This window comes from Anticarsia gemmatalis, chromosome 15 (assembly GCF_050436995.1).
Source record: "Anticarsia gemmatalis isolate Benzon Research Colony breed Stoneville strain chromosome 15, ilAntGemm2 primary, whole genome shotgun sequence".
Lineage (NCBI taxonomy): Eukaryota > Metazoa > Arthropoda > Insecta > Lepidoptera > Erebidae > Anticarsia > Anticarsia gemmatalis.
Window position 1 is genome coordinate 7,497,524 of NC_134759.1, and position 22,701 is coordinate 7,520,224.

At 33.6% G+C, this 22,701-nt stretch overlaps 1 protein-coding gene across 1 annotated transcript in view; it reads right to left on the reverse strand.

Annotated features, from left to right (window-relative positions):
* Positions 1-22,701, reverse strand: part of LOC142978792 (zwei Ig domain protein zig-8-like) — an 88,551-nt gene that overhangs the window by 16,429 nt on the left and 49,421 nt on the right. Inside the window, exon 3 of the mRNA XM_076123363.1 lies at positions 10,251-10,444. Within this exon, the coding sequence (XP_075979478.1) occupies positions 10,251-10,444 (194 nt within the window). The remainder of the gene's footprint in view (positions 1-10,250; positions 10,445-22,701) is intronic.

Below are 22,701 nucleotides of genomic sequence, written 5' to 3' on the forward strand. Positions count from 1 at the left end.
CAAGTTAAAATATTCCTCTTTGAACTGAAGATTTAAAACGAATTTCATATTCACAAAGTTAATATAAAAATTTCAAACAAAACGTTTAACGACTGAAATATGTCCATGAACCGGCGTAAATCAAAAACAATGTCCATTCACTGCAGGCAAGTGCAATACCAAACAATAAACGGTTCAATATATTTATTTAAATATCTGTTATTCGCTGTAATTCTGTACTTTATTAAGCAAATTGCAATCACTGGGGTCAATGCGTTGACGACTCGTGATTCATCCGACCGTTGACAGATTGACGTGACGGCTGCTGTGACGTCACACCCGTTCATTATTTAAAATCACTGCGCTATGAGCACATTACAAAGAGATATTGGCTTTTCTGCTTGTATAAATTATTGATATTGCATAATAAGAATATTTTTGGTATTCATTTGAGAGTATTCGGTAATAAATTCACTGTACACAAAAGCGACAGAATACGCTAATGTATTTTTTACAAATTTCCAACGATAGAAAACAAGATCGTGATATATTATTATATTTTGTAAGATTTTAAGCCATTTTTCTCACATTCTTTCACAGTTCTCCAAGCAGCTTTGTAAAGAGTTTCCGTCACAATAGACTGCCGCGAAAGATAAACCCTTTCCCCAAAACTCGATGATATAAGAGCCGTATACACGGACGTGCTTCGAATCAATACAACCGACAAACTAACATAGAATCTTGATTATATACCATGTTAAGATATGCACACATTTCCTTAGCGCGGCTTGCGAACATTGTTTAATCATTCAGTCAATTGTAGCAGTTGGTACAAATCTCACAACACAACAAGTATGCGGGTTGAATACACAATGATAATGCACGGGGCAAATTCATGGATTTCGGCTTATGTCTAAATTAACTCAAAATTTGCATGCTAAGCTCGTAAAATTACGGGATGACATTACGAGTGCTTTTCGCAGTGAAACAGGGGCTCTGTTTACTGACAGTAATCCGGTAATTGCAGCGTCAATATAGCGGAGTTGTGCACTGAGTTAAAATGCAATGTTTACTTCATTGCAATTTGAATAATGCATTCAGCAGTTTGCTATCTAAGTAATACAATATTCTGGGTGGCTTCGAGCGTTGACTTTGGCATTAATTACGATCTCTGTAATTAAAGTCAAATATGTGGGAAGAAGTTACAAAATATTAACAAAATTAATAATTATACTATAAGAAAAACAGTGTTTTAGTTCTGTTTATTAGAATCCTCCCAGGGCCTTTGAATTTAAACAAGCACCAAAATACATTTCGCACCCTCAGTAATATAAAGGCACAATCCAAAATTATGGTAAACTGAGATTTGAAATGCTAAGGGCACAAAGTCAAATTATCTACCGGTTAGCGCTGACAGAGAGAGAAAAATAACAATAATGACTCGGCAACTATAGTTGTGTCTCTCTCACACTCCCTCCGCCCGTCGCCCGCTCTTACTGCTTCTTGTAAGATTTCAAATCTCAGTTTACCATAATTTTGGATTGTGCCTTTATATTACTGAGTTTATCAAACAATTTTGCGCTTTAATAAAAAATCTAGATTGTCTACATAGCTTTCAAAAAAACAAAATTCAATGAAGGGCGGTTATTTCCAAGAACTGGGAACATTTTAATTTCTCGTCCTTTGTTTACTCGACGCTGTACAAATATACAGTTTACTAAGAATCTAATCAAGCAAGAAAAAGGTCTGAACTGATACTATGAGCTCATAACCTCGGTTCGTTATGTTTAAGGGAAAATATAACAAGGAGAAGTTACTCTACAATATTACGTAAACTGAATATATGAATATTTTATAGCGCGATTCAAATATAGAAAGAATGTTGAAAAACTATGTAGACGCTTTTGTTTTGTTTGTTTTTAGAGTTTCCAACTACGTATTAACTACTTAATTGTTGATTTTAAATTCGGCTAAATATTATACGATAAAAGAGAAGAATTAGGATAGTGCAGATTGTAGTTTGTTGCTCAAAAACTGTTTCTATTTTACATTGAAAAGTTTGGTTTGTTCTAAACAAGGTATAACCTGAACTGACACTAATATTAAAATTTGTGAGATACTAAATCTGTATAACTTTAAAAAGTCTTACATCTCACACTATTGAGGCACTCATCTATAGATTCAAAGAGTACCTATAGGTATTTGTGTCCAGAATATAAATTGCTTTTGGTCGTAAAATTTCTCGATTTACGGCTGCACTTTTGTGTTTACATTAAAAGGGTCAACTTTACATTCAGTTACATGAACTCCTATCGAGGTCAAGTCTGTAAATGTCGAAATAAAAAACACATTTTATTTTAAAGCCGGAAAAGCTCTGTTTTCTACCAGTATGTAGCTTATCTATGGAAATTAGGTTACAACTTTAAGCTAAGTTAGTTGACGTAAAAATATTTAGGTTAGTGTATTTAAAACCTGAGTATTTTTAGAAACTTATTTTTATCTCTCTCTATGTAAAAGTGAACCAAATACCTAATAAAATTTTAAGCATTGTAAATGCTCTTTATTAACAACTAGCTGACTCGCGCAACTTCGCTTGCGTCACATAAGAGAGAATGGGCCAAAATTTTCCCCGTTTTTGTAACATTTTTTATTGCTACTCTGCTCCTATTGGTCGTAGCGTAATGATATATAGCCTATAGCCTTCCTCGATAAATGGACGGACCGATCCGATTTGAAAAAATCTTTCAGTGTATCTAACACTTATATTTTTTCAAATCGGACGTTCAAACAAACAAACAAACAAACTCTTCAGCTAAAATGTCTAGTAGTGATATAATAGCTTAATACAATGGAATATCGTGAAATCGAGCCTGAATCGTAAAACGAACTTATAATAAAATATCCGATATTAGATCTGTAACTGCTAACAAAAAAGATTTTATTCTTTTTCTTGAGCTTGAGCCCCGTCAAAGCCCTCGATTTCATTGTAGATTTCTAAAAATAGCAATTTCAATTAAATAACTCAATTCATTGAGACAAAGGGAAAAAGGTACCTTTTAAATGTATTAAAAACGAACTCAACGGCTGATCAATCTACACTAATTTTATTCTATTTATACTCGTATCGATATTGCTGCGTATGGGTACTACATAGCTTTAGTATAACATAACCTTTTTATTTTATAAGTACTCAATTACATTATTAATTGTATACAACGTGATTGCATATTAATTGGTTCAACTATAACACAATGCATTGTGCTACAAATCGATAGTATTGTTCTATACATTGTCACCAAATGGCCAATGATTGTATCGCAATTAGTGATGCGCCGTTCCCAAATTCCCTTTCCCGGTAATATTTCCAGTGGAAAAGTTCCAGGGAATATTCCGGCATTCCCGGGAACGTTCCCTCATAGTGGGAATTGGACATTTAAAGTTGTAAAGTTGTATTGCAGAATATGATAATTAACAATAATTCACTACAAACAAAATATAGAAACCTGATATTTGAAGAAGATACTTGGGTCGAAATAGAAAAACTGGAATATTTCTTAAAACCGATCGTCCAGTGGATAATAACACTAGAAGGAGATTATTACGGAGTACACTTAGTACACCGAGCCTTTTAAGAAATACAAAAAGTGTTAAAACACGTAAATTCAAGAATGCTTTTTGGAGAGATGGTACATACTCTACAACAAAATTTTGAGAGTAGAAAACTAAATGCTCTTAAGCCAATTCATTTGGCAGCTGCCATTCTGGATCCACAAAATCAAGGAGTACTATTATCTAGTCAAGAGAATGTTGAAGGCTGTGAATTGATTATTAATATTGAAAAAGATGCAGAAGCTGCAGTTAATACATTTACGGAATTATCGCAATACAAAAGCCGAACACACTTGTGGGAAAAAAGTTTTATTTGGACTACGGTCGAAAATATTTCACCATTATCATGGTGGGAAACTTTATTTCCTCAAACGCTTCTGGGTAAGATTGCCATAAAAATTTTATCAGTTCCCGCTACTTCTGCAGCTGTAGAAAGATCCTTTTCAACATTTTCAAATATGCATACGAAGAAACGAAATCGTTTAAAGGCAAACACAGCAGGGAAGCTAACATTCATATCACACAATTGGAAGCTAATTAACAAACCCACCCAACAATATCAAAGACCACTGTCAGATCATAATTTATCTTCAGTATCAAATTCTGCCTCGGAAGACGAATTTTCCGAAGTAGCAATAGATGAAACGGAAAACTCAGAGCTTATTTTTAATAACCCTGGCACTTCCAGGGTCAGATTAGAATTGGATTCCGATGATTCCAATATTATTAATTGTACAACAGAAGTATTTGATCCAAATAAGCCAGGCCCCTCAAATATTAGGACAAGTGCAGAGAAAAAAAGAATAATAAGAAATATATTTCGTTCCGATTCAGACTCTGATGACTAATTTTGCGTAGTCTCCGTCAAACAAACTGATTTCTATTACACTATACTGTATGAATTATTTTTATTACACTGTATGGATACTAATAACTGTGGAATTGATATATTTTAGGTGTCTGTAAAACACTAAAATAAAAATCTTTCCATAATTTTATTGTGTAATCAAAAACGTTACTTTCTGTGATTATAACGCTAATCTGTAAGACTGATTTGTATTTTATTTAAACTAATTAAAATTGTTAATCTATAAGACTGGCGATTTATATACTCGTAAATACTTTATATAGGTACATTTGATCATAAGCCATGATATAATTATTATTAAAAAAAAATGTGGAATTTTGCTACCTCATTAGACTTTGTGATGATTCTTTTTAAGTTTTGTTATCATATCCAAAAGAAGAAAATGTGTGCCGTTTAAAAAAATATGTAAAATTATATATATCAAAGTTTTTCTTGATTAAAATACGGAATAAACACTTTGTTTTAATTCATATAATGTCTTACTAAAAACCTTGGAACGTGCCCATCGATTCCGGGAACAGAGGAATATTCCCAGGGAATATAGGAATATTCCCAGAGATTATCGGGAAAGTTTTCAAAGCAACGACTTAATTGAATTATGTCTATGTATAAAGGTGTACTTGCTTTTGCACATAGTGCAAAAGTTATTAACAAAAATATAAACAGCTATTTAAGTCAACGTTCTCAGTTGTTCCCAACGCGCCCGGGAGCGTTCCTGGGAATTAGGGAACGTAGGAAACGATCCCGGGAACGGCGCATCACTAATCGCAATTACTGCTCCCGATCTTGCACAAACGTGCGAATGAACCACAAAAAACAATCAATTCAGCAAGACATAAAACGGTTTATTGCCTCACATAATGTTCCGCAAGAATGTATTGTATCGCATTAAATATGATAGACGAAAACGTATTCGCTCTACGTAAAAAGGTCGTCATTTTTCATTAAAATAAATGGCTTCCCTTATCTAAACATTTCCTAAAAACTTTTCCTTCACGCAGAAGGCTACGTTTTCAATAAAGTAGGTAATTACTTACGTACACAATGTCACTTTCACAAAAGCGACCTCACTTTATTTAGGAGGGTGTACGCACCTAATTTTGAAACTGTTCCCGTCACTCCCTTTGCTTTGACTTCTTTGTGGGTAACTAACCTTTATTTTCAGTTTATAAGACGCTGAGAAATTCTTTAGTGGGTCCCTTTTAAGTCCGTTAAGAGAAATGTTAGACTTTCGCAGTCGAATGAAATAAAAATGTTACCATAACTAAGTAGGTATTGGGTGTAGTTTCGGGTCCGAGATAAAGACAAAAAGTGACCACTAAATCTAGGTCGAAACCATTAATTTTCGTTAAGGGTAGCATCTGTCTTCGCGAAATAAGCCTAAGGGTTCTGAATTTGATAGGGTCATTTAAAATAAGTTACAGGTATATAACCTCTCTAAATTGACTTTCCCTTTAATATATTTTTTAGTTATCATTCAGATAGCTACTGGCACATGTATACACACTGAAAAGTATAGGTAGGTAATATTCTACCTCATAATCTGAATCGTACATATATCAGTAGATCACATAATAATACCCGTACTAGTTATATCCGAAGGTATATTAAATACACTCACGTTGCACTATTAACAATGACAGTCCCATGAAGCTATTACACATTATTACATATAAGCTGACCCGCGCAATTTCGCTTGCGTCACATTAGAGGGAATGGGTCATGGATAAATCGGCTATCTAACACTGAAATAATTTTTCAAATCGGACCAGTAGTTCCTGAGATTAGAACGTTCAAACAAACAAACAAACTCTTTAGCTTTATAATATTAGTCTAAATTTGATTATAAAATAAAAATAAATAAATTTAATCAATTACTGTCCCACTGCTGGGCAAGGGTCTCCTCCCGTAATGAGGGAGGGGTTAGGCCTTGAGTCCACCACGCTGGCCAAGTGCGGGTTGGGGACTTTGCATGCCCTCAATAAATGTATTAAACCAATTTTAGGCATGCAAGGTTTCCTCACGATGTTTTCCTTCACCGTTGGAGCATGTGATAATTAATTTGATTATGAAATAAATATATTAAAAGTGGCATGCAAGCATAGCCAGGGTCAGCGACTAGTTCATAATATGTTAATTGGATGACAATGCAATAATATGGTGACTTTGATTAATGCTCCCTGCGGTCAGGATACCACAAAACCCAAATGCAGATCAACCCATAGTTACTACGTAATTATAGTATTTTAGGACATTACTAAAGGGTTTGAAAACGAATTTTAATTAAGTTTTAATGACTAATTCATATAGTCTGTAGTTTTAACTATTACTACCACTTTATTACGGGAATTACTACTTGTCTATAACACCAGTAATCGGAATAATTGAAATGAGTAAATAATAATATTTAAAAAAGCACAACTAATTTACTATAGGTACTAGGCATTACAAACGTGCGAGCAACGTTATAGTCTAAACGATGATAGAAAGGTTAGAATGGAATAAATCATTCATCAAATTAACACCTGTAAGTGCGAGTGAGAGGAGATAAAAATTAAGTATGACGTAGTTCGCACATTTGTAATGTGCTATGTACTGTAGCTCGATTCCTTAATACTATCGACTACTGGCAACCGGCTTGTCATCGATAGTTTTGTTTGAAAATCTGATCAGCGCCTCTAACGGGCGTCGTACGAACTATTTTGGCAGTACATTCTAAATGCCAGAATCTCGATACTCGACAAAACAGATTATAAAGAATTGCGCTACTATTCCTAAAACGACTACTAATTACGCGGCTTCGGTGGAAAACTATTACTAAATCTTCGAAGCTCTACGGATTTTTAACTTATATTTGCTGTCCACAGTTGAAAAGACAGCAAGATTATATTGTAAAACAACGTTAAGTCAAGCGTCTCGTCACCTAATCTCCGTGCCCCGCGGTCTAGATACGGCTAATCTAAGATTAAATCAGTTGACAGATTTTTTCAGGCTTATGATTGCCCGTAAGATGTTTAATATTTTTCCAGACGTAATTTTCACTTCGAAATAAAATTTACGTAATATCACCTGATTTGTGAAAGGCTAATGTATTTTTTGCGGGGTATTTCTAGGTCAAAATTTTTGATGTAAATTACCTATTTACTTATAGTTATAATGTCCTAACTTTTTTATTTCGTGGTTTCAGTATGTTTCAATGAATTCTAAATTGATTATTTGGACTGAAATACCTAGCGTAAATACTTAGTGTTCATGAACATTTTATTTAAACATAAAATCCTCATTTATTTTTCGCAATATTATCAGTTAACCGAACAACCAGTCCTGAGTTCTAAATAACGTATTTTAGTAAAGTAATTGACACATTCTCACAGTCCTATTTAAGCGTAAACACAGCCTTATTTTACCTCTTGGTGTTCACAGTAATACTTAGCCTTCCCCTTACCACACGTTTCTAATCTTCCCGCTAGACATGACCTGACCACAAACTAAGCGGTGACTTACTATATCTTATACTAAAGCTTACATATCAAACTACTAGCTGACCCGCGCAACTTCGCTTGCGTCACATAAGAGAGAATGGGTCAAAATTTTCCCGGTTTTTTTATCATTTTTCACGGGTTCTCTGCTCCTATTCGTAGTAGCGTGATGATATATAGCCTATAACCTTCCTCGATAAACGGACTATCTAACACTGAAATAATTTTTCAATTCGGACCAGTAGTTCCTGAGATTAGCGCGTTCAAACAAACAAACAAACAAACTCTTCAGCTTTATAATATTAGTGTAGATTTATAGTATTCCATTCATAAATTCTTCGTATGGTTAGCAGCCAACCAAGTGTCAAAGTTGATGCCAACGTCATACCTATATTACAAGATATACATATAAAAGGCATTATTGTTTTTGCATTTTTTAGACACGTACACCATAATATACCATAAAATTAAAATCATGAATAATACCGATTTTTTTTCTGGCATCCAGGAGCCTAAGCCATTCGTAGGTCTTTGACGTGGCTTGACGGCCACCTATCTATTAAATGTCGGCGTCAAAGTTGCTTAACCTGTTTCCCGAGTGGTGAACGCAACTATCTATAAGTACTTCATAGTATCCTATACAAATACACAATGTATAGCAAACCGGAAACAAAGCAGTATATTATTACCACGTAGTTCCGGATACGAACAGCATCCTTCCCATGGGTGTCATAAAAATGGCAGCTAACATATAATTCTAAGAGGAGCAACCGACTGTGAAGCGAATGTAATATATTATAACATCTGTGATGCACATACAATTACGGTAAAATGTTTTCTATTTACATGGGTCTTTGTGCTGAATATTTTGTAGTAAAACCTATTTCATAAACTAAGAGACAACGCAGTATGTGTTACGAATATTGTTAAAGTTATGTGAATACAGTAGTGCTATTCCCTACCTCTCTCGATAGCGATAACCATCTAACTATAGAAAAAATTGATAAGCGCCTTTAGCGGCGCTAATCAGTTTTTCATACCAATTTTTAACGCCTTAGGAATTAATGCTGCACATTTGAAATGTCAATCTCTCGATAATCGAAAGTACCAACTGTTGATAGGATCGTTTTATATTTAGATATTGTTAAGAGTTTACTATAATTAACCTCCCCAGTTTATATTGCAAACACTGGTAATTACGTCAAACTTAATGTTTTTGCTACTGCCACGCGGCTTTTTAACGCCCAAATAAAGCCACTCATAAGTTTTATTTCAGACCCTTGTTATGTCCGTACAACATAATTTTACGACTTCAATCGATCTCTCCTTAAAAAACCAGTACCAGTGAACGTATTCGGACGATTGAACAATAAAAAGCAGCAAACATGTTGTAGCTATTCAGAGCAATGCGCATTACTCGGCTCATATAGATCGAAAACCATCGAAGCACACATACGCCAGCCAGGTAGAAGAAATCGGTACCAGCCAGCAATATTGTACACTAACATTATTCTCTAGGCTATTTTAAGTCAAGCTTCGCGCCTGCTCTGTTTCTCACTCAAAGCAGGTACGAAGCTAATTTTATAGTCACGGGACATACATTTTAGAACGAAATTCAGGTTGTTTCTTCGGGTTTTACTCGATAAGGTTTGTAGCTATATTTAAGCGACGCTTTTGTAAGACTACCGGATTAACTCAACAGAATGGAGAGAAAACTATATAGTGGGGATTTAGTGAAGCAATTGTTCAACGAATTGCGACCACAAAGATAGCTTTAAAGTAACGTTGAGATTACAGTGCAGAAGTTTATGCTGGTATAAATCGCCACGTTGAATGCTACAACAGCCATTCAAGATGACCACTAGAATAGTGTTGGCTCTATATTTCACCTTGGTTTTGCGTCTTTAAAAAGTTTTCGTCGTTATTTTATGTTGATTACAAACAATATGTTAAGATTCTGAAATGTGCTATACAACAAAGGGAAAGTTATCAGGGATACTCAACCCAAAGTTTCTTGGGAAGAGAATCCGCCTCGTGCAATGTAGTTGCAAGAAGTATAGTGTGTTTGTTTTAAAAAAGGTAAAATACGTGTTCACGTTCACTTAATTACCATATCCTATTATATGTATATTACTCATGCATCGCGGAAGTTAGTAATGGTTGGAAAATTAAAAGGGTCGAGTTAAACACCTCTAATATTCCGTCTTATATCACAATAAATACACTTACACAAACTTTAGTCCTTGCCTATGAAGCATGACTTTCAATTACTCCCTACATTTTAATTCACTACATTATGTAGCTAGTGTACTTACCGCTCGATCAGCGAGATTCTTCACACGACAGTGCAAATAAGCCGGCTGGCCCACAGCAGCCGTGTATTCACGTTTGGTCTGATTGTCGAAGTAGGGTTGTCCAACACTCTCAGTGGAAAGTGTTGAGTTCACATCGTAGATCACCGTGGTGGTGCTTGTCTCGGCATTTTCGCCGCCACCACCCGCTGATAACCCTAGAGAAAAAAAAAAGTTAAGTAAAATAAATATAAAAAATGCATGTTCGTGTTACTTCCCTTATATAAACTGTTCTCTGATTTTGGCTTACCAATGGGAAGATGACGTGTATGTATGTATGATTGTATGTATGACTGCATGTATAAGCTGTTAATGGTTCATGGTCTACCAAATAATCTTCAAATGAATAATTAATTAATCAAATCATTTATTAATATATGTTTAGATTGAAGTAATGCGTAACTCTCTATCAAATTCTTAATTTGAGTTGATTTGCTTTTTTCTTTGAGTCGAATTCGTATTAGGTCCCACCATTTGCATATTTTAATTAGACAAGAAAATTGTATGTTAATTTTAAAGTTTGTTCCATCTTTGGTAGCGTGGCGGACTGTGGACTTAGTTTACCAGACTTTACTTGCAGTAAAAGAGAACTTATGGCTTATTAACATGGTTCATAATTTTAAAAATAATTATGAGAACAACTATGACGATTTTACTTGTCAACAAAATTGTTTTTATGAAATCACGCTTTATTAATAAACGCAAAGATAATAACTTTCTTGAAAAACTGTTAAATGTATTCGAATACCTACTATTGATTTTGAGATACTATAGTGTACAAGTATTTTAATATGTATAGAGTATAACTTATTGTAATATCCAAACAATAAAAAAAAAGTAACTAGTCATAGTGACAGAACTAGTAATCTAATCGTATCCAAACGATTTATCATCGTCGACAAAACTAATAATATAATCTAACGATATCCAAACAAAATTATAAAAAGTAACTTGTCATCATCAACAAACGTATAGCAATCTAAATAAAACACATCAAAGTATTTAAACAGTAGAAGTAGATAATCACAGTCCAAACCTAATGATAGTCTGTACGACATTTACCGTCCTACAATCAGTTCAGGTGAAGGTCACTTGTAATAGAGACGTGTGGACATTAGCCTTTATCAACACGTTAGATTAAAGGGTATGAGGAAAACCAAGGATTCTGTGATCGTATGTCAAGTGGTGGACGATTAGAGAGAGCCGTGTTTAGTACTGATTGGTAATTGATATGTTATCTTGTTAAGCGTTTGGTGACGTCTGGTTGTTCAATGAAACTGATATAGAAGGTTCCCTTTTGAAGTTTTGGTCTTAGTGTAACCTCTGCAATAATTAAAACTAAATTTGTGAAGTTGCGCAATGTATTAATTGACATTGGAATCGGTTTGTTTTGTTTGTTATTTTCGATTTAAATTCACGTTAGTTCAATTGAATCATTTCCGAATTTGAATAATGTTTTCAGAGACACATGATTTGCTATGAGTCGATTTTTTTCTTTTAAATCAATTCTAAGAAACCAATTGAGCAGTATATTTATGCACCTTAACCGTCTAAGTGGAAATGGCGCTTATATTAAGTTAAAGACTAGAATTACTTTACAAACTAGCTTTTAAACGACACTTTAGAACGCGATGCCTAAACTCATTTTCATTTACAATGTTTACACGCAAACATGTTTTAGGTAGTAACCTACTTTAGGCATTAATATTTTAGTATATTAAACACCACGGTACCTAACTATCTAGGGTAAGTACTAAAACAATTAGCTTTATGTGTCTTTCAAGACGTTTACGCAGACTAATAAAAAATTAAAGATATTTTTCAGACTAAAACATTACCTAAAAATTTGGGACATGTCCCTGAAGAAAGCGAGCATTATTGTACTTGTAACGTAAGAAAAGTTTAAGCGAATAAGTTCATTTTGTTAGACACCGGTACTGGAACAAAGTTAAGGTACAAATAAACACAACAGTACAGACAAAGTAGTCCAAAGATCTCTGATACAAACTTTCCCTCGTGCAATTCAAAAGAAGAGTTAAAACGCCCAAAAGAAAATTAAACAAGCCATTCAAACACATAAACTAAATGAAGTCCGACAAAAAACTCCGTAGAAACATCTGCTATCTATTTCGGCGGTAGAATAAGATAGTTAATTTCACTTTATCGTCGGTAAGATCCATGGGGTGCAATTCAACGAGCACTCCATTTACATAAAACGTCGTTTTTGTACTAAAAGACATCACTATCTTGTACGCTTACGAAATTTCAGGCCCGTTGCGGGACATTGGATTAAAAATGTTTGCGGTCGTACCTTGAATAATAGATTGTTATTTGTGTAATTTAGTGCCCTCTGGAAGATGAAGAAAGAGACTGATGAGCTTGATGGCTAGATGGAAGAATATGCTCTACGTCCATTCAATTTTTATAAATGTTAAAACCATTTTAAATTGCGTAACACTTATGTCAATTGCATGTGACTTTACACTTTACACGTGATTGATTTTTAATTAAACATGGTCTATCGTACAACGAGTTGATTGAAGGTAGATTTTTGTATTTATTTACACAGGCTCTACTACATAACAGTTACTGACTTTAAACCCTCCAAATCAGTATATAAATCACCTTTTGAAGGTTGCAGTTAGTCTAAAAATAGTTCCGTAATATTCCCCGAGTACTAAACCCTCACTCACCTAAATTTTCGAAGCGAAATATACTAATGACAGCGCTGGAAGTCGCTTTAAAATGTTTGCAGTTTCAAAATTTAGCTAAATGTTTATGGAAATTGCATGCTTAAAGGGACTAATGTGTTTACTAAGGAGAATATCCTAATCCGCAGTCGCAGCACGGTAGAGTTTGTACAACGTTGCGCATTTATATTGCCTGTATTTTATATGGGACATAAGTTATTTACTGCCGAGCATGTTTGACGAAGTGTGGGAGGAACGACGTTTTACTGAATAACGTTAGTTTACTTACACACTGTATATCTGTTGGCTTAGATAAGAATTTTACTTTTATTACACGGCTTTGCTGGAGACTTTGTTTTGCTTGGTACAGTTTATAATATTATTTTAGTGGTACTGCTATTATATTTAGTAATAATATATAATAATAGTTAATTATTATGAAGAAATCATAACTCTACATCAGTCTTTTGTTTATACAAAGCTTTATATTTACTATTGATTGTTATTGCTGAACAATCTTTAGGTAAATATTAGCAAGTATCAATTAGTTTCTATGTATTTTATGATAAAAAACAATGAATGTTCGTTCCTAAATAATTATAAATTATTAACTTTTGGAAATAAACTTGGAAATTGACCTTGAAAAAAATAGGCTTAAAACTTAAAATAACACTTTTTACAAACAAAAGGAATAATCTTCAAGTACTTAGCTTCTGAATTATAAAAATGAAGGTCCATTTCATAAGGTCCTTGAAAATTTTAATTTTTATTTTTAGGTACTTTTCTTCTTTTCATTATTGCGAAGTAGCAAAAAACAAAGTAATTTAACATATAATAAAGTAGGTACATATGTAACCTCATAGGAAAAATAAATATCAGTACTATGTCAAACAAAAACGGCTACGGAGGCGTACCGATGCGGAGGTGTAGTAAATTCGTATATTTTTACGAAAGAAGGGTATTATTTTGCACGTATCTTCATATAAAAAAGAAAAGCTTTCCTCCTACAGTAAATATTGTATTGTAACTGAAGTCTGACAACTTAGTAGACAGCCTTAAGCAAAGTTCTCGGCTAGCGGAGGTATAGAAAATTTAGTTTAGTATTTAAAAAACCAGTAATCCGACTACTTGTGTTATGCAGTTGACGTTGATTTTGATAAAACTTATTTATTTTGGAAAAACACAAAATTATTTATGACAGTACAATACATACCAAGGCTTTATACTGAGTAGTCGGAATACAGTTTGGATTTGAATTATTGAAATAATGATTTATAAACAGTATACTATGATAAAAATATAGAAGTAACAGTTCATCAAATTTATCCGTATCTAGGAGAAATGGAAAAAACTATAAATAGGTACATTCCATTTGATTAAATAATCACTTCACAAAATTAAAACATATGCATTTTAATACGTAATGAGATTCACTGGTTAATCCGTGGATCAATTATTACCCGATTCACATTGCAACTTTTCAGTTTTACGAACCAATTGTAAAGTTATTCCAATAATAAAAGCATTAACATAAATGTTAATTGTCATAATTATTAGCTCATTGAATTTCAAATAACTTGAATTGAACTGTTCTCACTATGAAACATTTTTTACATTTACAATAACTTCTTACTGACTTCGGAATTTAGATCTTATCGTAACTATGTCGAATAGAAAATATGACGTTAAATGGCTTATTTTAACATCTTCCTGTTAATAATTACTTTATATCATACTGGGACTGAACTACTACGTTTGTTGTTGCAAAAAATAATGGCAATGCAAGGCCGCTAGAGGTGGTGATGTGTGCATAAATCAAAAGCAAAATTTTAATCTGATACATTGTAATTGAATAAAAAAAATGCAGTGATAGCCGAGTGGTATAAGTTGATACTTCCCACGCAAATGGTCGCAGGTTCCAACCCGAGGCAACACGCTAATGACTTTTCGAAGTTTTGTGTGTATCTATACTTATACTTAATATTATAATTACTTTACTTAATATTATAAAGCTGAAGAGTTTGTTTGTTTGATTGTTTGTTTGTTTGTTTGAACGCGCTAATCTCAGGAACTACGGGTCCGATTTGAAAAATTCTTTCAGTGTTAGATAGTCCATTTATCGAGGAAGGCTATAGGCTATATATCATCACGCTACAATCAATAGGAGCAGAGTAGCAATAAAAAATGTTACAAAAACGGGGAAAATTTTGACCCATTCTATTTTATGTGACGCAAGCGAAGTTGCGCGGGTCAGCTAGTTAGAAATAATTATCACTTGTTCCAACGGTGAACGAAAACATCGTGATTCAACCTTGCATGCCGTTTAGAACAGTTCTTGAAGGTATGCATAGTCCCCGACCCGCAATTGGCCAGCGTGGTGGACTCAAGGCCCCATCCATATTACGGGAGGAGACCCTTGCCCAGCAGTGGGACATAAATGGGTTAAATTTATTTTACTACTACATTCATGTATCTATAGACACCACACATTACGTCTTACCTACATTATCTGACATACACAACTCTGCTATTTTGACTGTGTTCGACATCGCAAACATGGAGTTTCTAGTAAAATAAACTAACAAATAATTCCCACGCTTCGGGTAAGTCGACTTTGTGCAGACAAACAGATGATCTCGTCTTACTATCAAGGCTAAAAGCCTCTACACCCAACTTGATGTATTTGCTTGGCCGACTTTAGGGTTAGGTCACATGCGTGTACTTGGATAAGTAAATATTTATATTATTATGTTCTTGGTGTTGTCTTGTTTGTCGTTCTGTGTTTGGTATAGGAATAAGACAAGAAATTAAGTGTGGAACGTAATTAATGCTATACATGAATGAGCACCTAAGTTTATCATTTTTAAATTTGGTTTTTATTAAAAGTATATGGCATACCTTTAATAAACTCACACGTTTTGCGCTTTCCACACTTTGAGCTGTTGAATCCAATACCAACTTATCCTTTTACAAAGCCAGTTCGTGTACAAATTAATAAAAGTTCAAAAACGTCCGTACTAGAAATTCGTATCAAAAATGTTGATCCACCCCCGCACATTGCGTAGTCGACAACATTTTTGATTAAATATTTGATTCATAAATTCTAACGTAACTCACATACTTTATGAATTCACAAAATTCACAAATGATGGTGACATGATAATATGTACAATGAAATGCAATTTTATTTCACATACCAATAGATAAAATTAATATGTCTTACTTTATAACAATTCCTTAATTTCTTTCCTTGAATGTCACTCTAAAACAGAGCAAAGTGGAACAACAATAGAAGATAAAATCATTTACCACAGTACCAGACAAACGCTAAAAGCAAAAATCGATTTAGGAGCTTTTGGCTAGTGGTACGATTTTCTACTACTACCGATTATCTACAATCAGCTAGTTATCGATACATTTTGTATTGACTACACAGATTCTGTCAAGTCATATGTTTACGAGTTTTCTTGCGACGCCCGTTAGGGGCACTGACAAAATTTTCATAAAAATGTTTTGATAGCCGGTTGTCGATAGTAGTAGAGAATCGTGCTAAATTCATAGTATTATTTATCCGTATCACAATACTGTTTTGACTCCTACTGTTAACACTGTAAAATCCACCAAGCCGCTATTAGGCAATGATTAGAATTAATATCCGTATTTACAAACACAAAAGCAGCGATCAAATTTCCTGTAATTCTAACTCATAATCGCCAAATTAAATTCAACTTTAATCGCAAAATGTAGAGCATTTCAATCCTCATTCGCACTTCAATGCTTCATTAGTTAACGTCGGAATGCGAAATGTGTATTCATGTGTCTATCTGAATATGTCTTTAATAATGAAACTATCTATTACCGAGGGACGGACAGTCGGGTATATTTAATTAATATAATAGTAGATATATCTAATTGGTGTATTCAGTCTGACGACTATTTAACTTAAATCTAAATTATTGTAATAATGAAAAGGGTTGATAGAAATGTGAGCTATCAAATTACGACTCACTTTAAAATGAGTGACTTTATATACCTTTCTATTGTTTGAGTAATCTAAAGTCTGCTTTTTATTTTGTGGTTAATGGTGAACTTAATGTCAAAGTTCTTAAAGTTCAAATGCCTTTTAAATTGACTTAAGGACTGTTAAGTTGAAAAGCCTTATTTATATATCATTTATTCCTAAGCCCGACGCACTATTTCAGTTGGGATATCATGGATACAAAATTAAGTTTTCTTTCAAACAATAATTATGTACAATTCACGATCACCGTATTTATAAATGCTAAAATCTACGATCACATAAACCTTGCCTTGAAAGTTCCCAAGCTCTTCGACCCAGCCACCGTTATTTACATAAAAGCGATACTATTTGCACGCTTTGTTGACCTCAATATAGATGGGCTATACATCACATATATAGCAAAATTGAACCATTTCTCTTTACATAGCCCGTACATACTATGTTTGCTGGTAACAAGCTGTCATTTGCAACAAGTTACACGCTCGTGGTAGACAATACCTCGCAATGAATAGCATTGTTTGTTTTTTCATTGGAAGGTTGGACATACGCGACTGATGGACGGGATTGTGCGGTCCATTACTTCCTATTGCTATCTCTAGTTTTATGTATGTGAAAAAGAGATACAGATTAGAATAATTTTATGACTGTAAAAACATTAAAAGTTTGAGAGATGAAATATGATTTACTACATTAAACGCTGTAGAGAATCTCAATATAGGGTTCTAGTGTATGATACAGCGATAACCATTAAGATTTTATATGACACGGCACTCTGTCTTGAGACGTCGCAGTTCTTACTCATATATTACCCCTTGCCAGCAATACCAGTTACTAGCGAGATTGCAATAAAATGCGCCAATTTCCCGGACATTTATTACTTCAAATAGTACACTCGGTGAAAGAAATGGGTGCCTATTCTGCAGCTGTTGCAACCACACATTGTGTAACCGAAATATTTCAGTGTTATTAAACCTCGTGTTCGCTATAAATTACGTTTACACGCCATAACTGCGGAACCCGATTGAACATCGCTTATGGTCTTTCGAGCACGCTTATGCATAAATTCGGTCCTTTGAACCGTAATGGTAGAAATACATTAGACTGTCGTACACGTCTGACACTTATTAGAGAGGCCGCTAACAATTTAGTGGCGAAAGGCCTAAAGACCGCAATACGGTTGTGGTTTTGTAACTGCTATCGCAATGCAGTATCTATACAGTCACGATTCAGGATTCGCACAAATTCGATTCAGATCCACATTACCGAAACGACTATTGAATTGCTTCAATTGTCGTAGGCGACCTACCTTACACAATGTGGAACTTTCATGGCGTAATAAAATTCGCTAATCGAAGCTTAATTTTTGCAATATTTTATAGGGTGCTTCTTTAAAGTGACGTAGAATTGTTTTTTATCGTATGTACATATATTATTGTACATACAATACATATACATGAAAACAACCTACCTTTACTTCGTTTCAAATGTCAAACGCTGCATATGGATTCGCTACACAGTATCGAAAACTTGACATCGAGTAATCGCATAACTCGTAAATTGGTGTGTACCGAGTGGCCTAATGTAGATATACCTTTACAGTTCCACGCATTTCGGGATACCGGCCCGATTCACGCAACACGTTACAATTATGCCAAATCGATTACCTCTTGATTCTGAATGGTGTACCAAGCTTGTTTGATCAAACAGTTATTGGTAGGTCGAATGATTACAAGGATTTAGTGAACTAGTTCTCAGTGTTTGTGCTTTGTTTATTGGAGCGCAAAAATTATACTTAGTAAATTATTTGGCGAACCAAAAGAATGCTTGTAAGTTTTTAGTTTGCTCGTCTCTTTACCCATTTCCAAGTAAGGTATATAATTGACCATTGAACCATAATCACTGTCATGCTTTATTTTGACCAAAATGTTTAAATAATTTGATTTGATTTCATCGAATGTGTAGTTAGTATGTAATATCATACATAATGCTATGTATGATATTGTATGCCTACACGCTTGAATATTTTAAATAAAAATCGTACAATGTACAGAAAAATCACAAACATAAAATGTTCAACTCGATTAGTATTAACAAAGGCTTAATACAAAAACGTATTCTACTTAACAAGAATGTTCTTGATACTTTCGCCGGTCAAGAAAATACTTCAATATTATTTTCTAAATTGAGTCGCAGAGAAAAACAGCTGAATGTACTTAGACTTATAAAATTCAGCATATATTTTCAATAATGCGTTCAAAGTATGTCTGGACACGTTTCAAAAGGGCGACACAAGTTTCAAAGGCATAACGATCTTTATAACGAACAGATTAGGTATTTCTAAAAGGTTCACATTCCGTAGATAAAAATATGAAAGGTTTATTCTAAGATATTGATAATATTTTCTTAGCATCGAGTATTACAAACTTTTTACATAATATTACAGAGGATAAAATGGTTTTGATATTCCCTAGTGGACATTATATCTATTTCAATATTTGATACCCCAAAGCTAAATTTACAAATCATGAATTATGTATGGCGCTCTGTTTATAAATAGTGGATTCATTACGAAATAGGCATCTATACTTATATACAGATGTAAAACCTGACTTATTCTTATTACTCTGTGTAAACCTATCTTAATTGGAACAAATTGCACGGTACAATAAATAATGTAATACTTAGCATCAATGGTGTTGTTGGTTATAATAAAATAAAATCAAAATGCCAATTGCCAATACACGAAGTAAAAAATAACTTTGTTTATTTTAATTACAGCAAAGAAGTAAGTTAATAATTGTTTTTTTCCGAAGCAGTGATTTATTTTCAACATAGTTAAAATTCTAAGTAGTACTTGCTTTGAACGCAAAGCGGCCATCGTACGAGTGCCAGTCTTTTGCGGGTTTTAATTAAACCCTATCGATTTTATCTTATAAGTAGCGCGATTCAACGCTGTAATAAAACCGTTAGGAATTTTTCGTGATGACCCCAAATGTAGGAATGGTTTTATTGGAAAGATAAGATTTAAACCAAAATAATAACGTTTATTCTGTTTATAAAAAAGGCTTTTTTGTCTGGCAAATGAAGAATTAGACTGCAGAAAAATGTATATCTGCAAACAACTTCGGCAGTATACATATTTACTACTAATGTTATGTTTATACTAAGAAAGAATGGAAAAACTCACAAAGAAAATGACCTTTCCTCTTTTCGCTCATCAAAATCTATGTTTGAATAAGGTAAGCTAGTGTTTGACATTTCTCTATTCCACTCTCTACTAACAAAAGCCTCTCGACCTATTCTTCCACATAGTCTTCAAATATGTCACGCATTGACGTGGTTATCGAATAAAAATCTTTTATGTCACACACCCGCGTCCAACGACATCCCCAAACATTTCTCTTTTGTGACCAAAATAGTCCTTTGATTGAAATTGACAAGGGTTTTCACGAAATACAAAATTCATCAAACTTCTAATAAGTAATTCAAGTCGTCATAACTATAATTTGTTCGGGACACTCGGGAGAGTGGCGAGAAAAATAAGATTAATCAAATAGATGTGAAAAAAATTGTTTTATTTTTTTGTTGAGACAGCCTTGACATATGATTAAGCGTTTTTGTTTGTAGATGTTATTGTTAGTTTTAATTATAATACTTACTGTTTTGGAACTCTCTGGAGGCTGTAAGTAGTTAAAGTTATTTTATTGTTCTCTTTAATGAGTTTTTGGAAATTTTCTGTCCTGGGATCAAAATATACCTATACACTTTCATGATAAATTGACGTTGAATATTTATTTACATAAAATTACAAACACCAAAGGAACATAATAACATAAAAGGAAAATAATATACGTATATTAGTTTTTGTTTCAATCTATTTCCGAGACAGTAAACCGGTGTACTCTCGAACAAATTTCCGTAAAGATGTCTTATTGTATTTGCGAACAACATCAATAGACATTGTATTTGATCTTTACTGTTTGCTATGACGAAATTACAAAATATTTCACTATACGAAGTAATAAAGGAACAAGCGATATTGAATACAATGGGTGAAGGACATGTACTATATTAACCCTTTCACAGTTCATGTGGCATAACCCTACAATGAAAGCACTGAACTGTTAACGTGTTAACAGGTAAATCCGTTTAGCTTCAGTCTGTTGTATGAAAACAGCAAAAAATATCATAATATTTCAATGTGTTATGATAAATGGGTGAGATTAATGCTGTAGCGAGGTTACGAACATTTAATACTGTTTTTCGATTCGAGTGTTTGAATGTTAATAATACTTATTTAAAAAAGAGAGAGTTTTAGTTATTTGACATTGAACATGTTGATAACGATTTCTTGTTGATCAGGATCACTCCAATACTTTAAAAATGTAAAGTTTAAGCGATTGATTTGTACAAAAACTTGGTTAGATAAACCTATATATGATGAGTGTACTAGGGATTTCTTTGTGCTTAAACAGGTTACGAACAAACAATTAGACTGGATTTTTAATCAAAAATAATCTCGTAATCTCTCAAACACAATAATTCAGAAAATAAGAACATATATTACAAAGGCCTTGTCTAGATTAAGGTTGAAGCTTTCATTTATTTAAAACGTCCTCCGTCTCACGAGAGAGACGATAAATTACAAATCCTTGTTCCCTCACAAAAATATAATTAGATTTTAAATGCTTAAATCTTTAATATCAGTTGGAAATACGCGGATTGAGAAATCTTTCGATCAAGCAAAAGCGATTAGTAATCGAGTTGAGAAGTAAAGCAGTGCCTTTGAAGTAAAAAGGTCGATTTGTTATTTCCACAAGGCGTGTTTATCGGAGTGCCTGACATTGACCCCTTGACGAATAGTCCGTAGATTGAATAGATTGTGGGTGGACTCAGGTTTCACTTTCAGACCAGAACGTCCATCAACTAGACGGCTGCCAATATCGCAATCCTCCCTTTCTTTCACGGCAAAATTATTAAACGACGACTCTCTGCCAATTTACTTCATAATGCAAAAACTTTGTCAATCTATCACGCTTTATTAAATTTAAAAATCCGCCGATGCAATATTCTTAGAATCAAAATTGAAAATGTATATTCTGCAGTTTCTAAGTTTAATAAATTTGAGAGAGTAAAGATCTTTATTTTGAGATCACTCCCCACTTATCAACCGCAAAAGGTTTGGAGAAAGAAAAAAGAAAAATTGCTAAACTCAAAAACTAATCCAGTAAAGTACTTGTAACGAGTAGGATTAAAAGAAAAAGAGTCAGACAAAAATAAGAAAGGTTAAACAAAAAGTTATGACTACGACTCAAATATTTTAAAATGCTTAAATCGATATTTATATTTTTTTAAGTGGGTACGGATGACTCTCTCAGTGCAATAGGGGCTACCATTCATTATTTACCGCTCTAATCCAGTGATTTTTGGTCATTAAATCCCCCGGAAAACCTTCATTAAATTCTAATTTATGCAGTTTTCCTCACTTTTGCTGACATTCATACAAAATGTAACAGTAAATATCAAAGATACTCTAAAACTCTTGTGAAATAAGAGGACTACGCCTTAAATTGAAGCCTTCGTTTGATAAATAACAAAACTGTCTTCAAGTATAATTTGTTAAAGTGTACAAAGAACATTAATTTTATTGTCCTACTAGACGATATTGTAAAGGTCGTAGGAGATCACGGTTAGTTAGTTATTT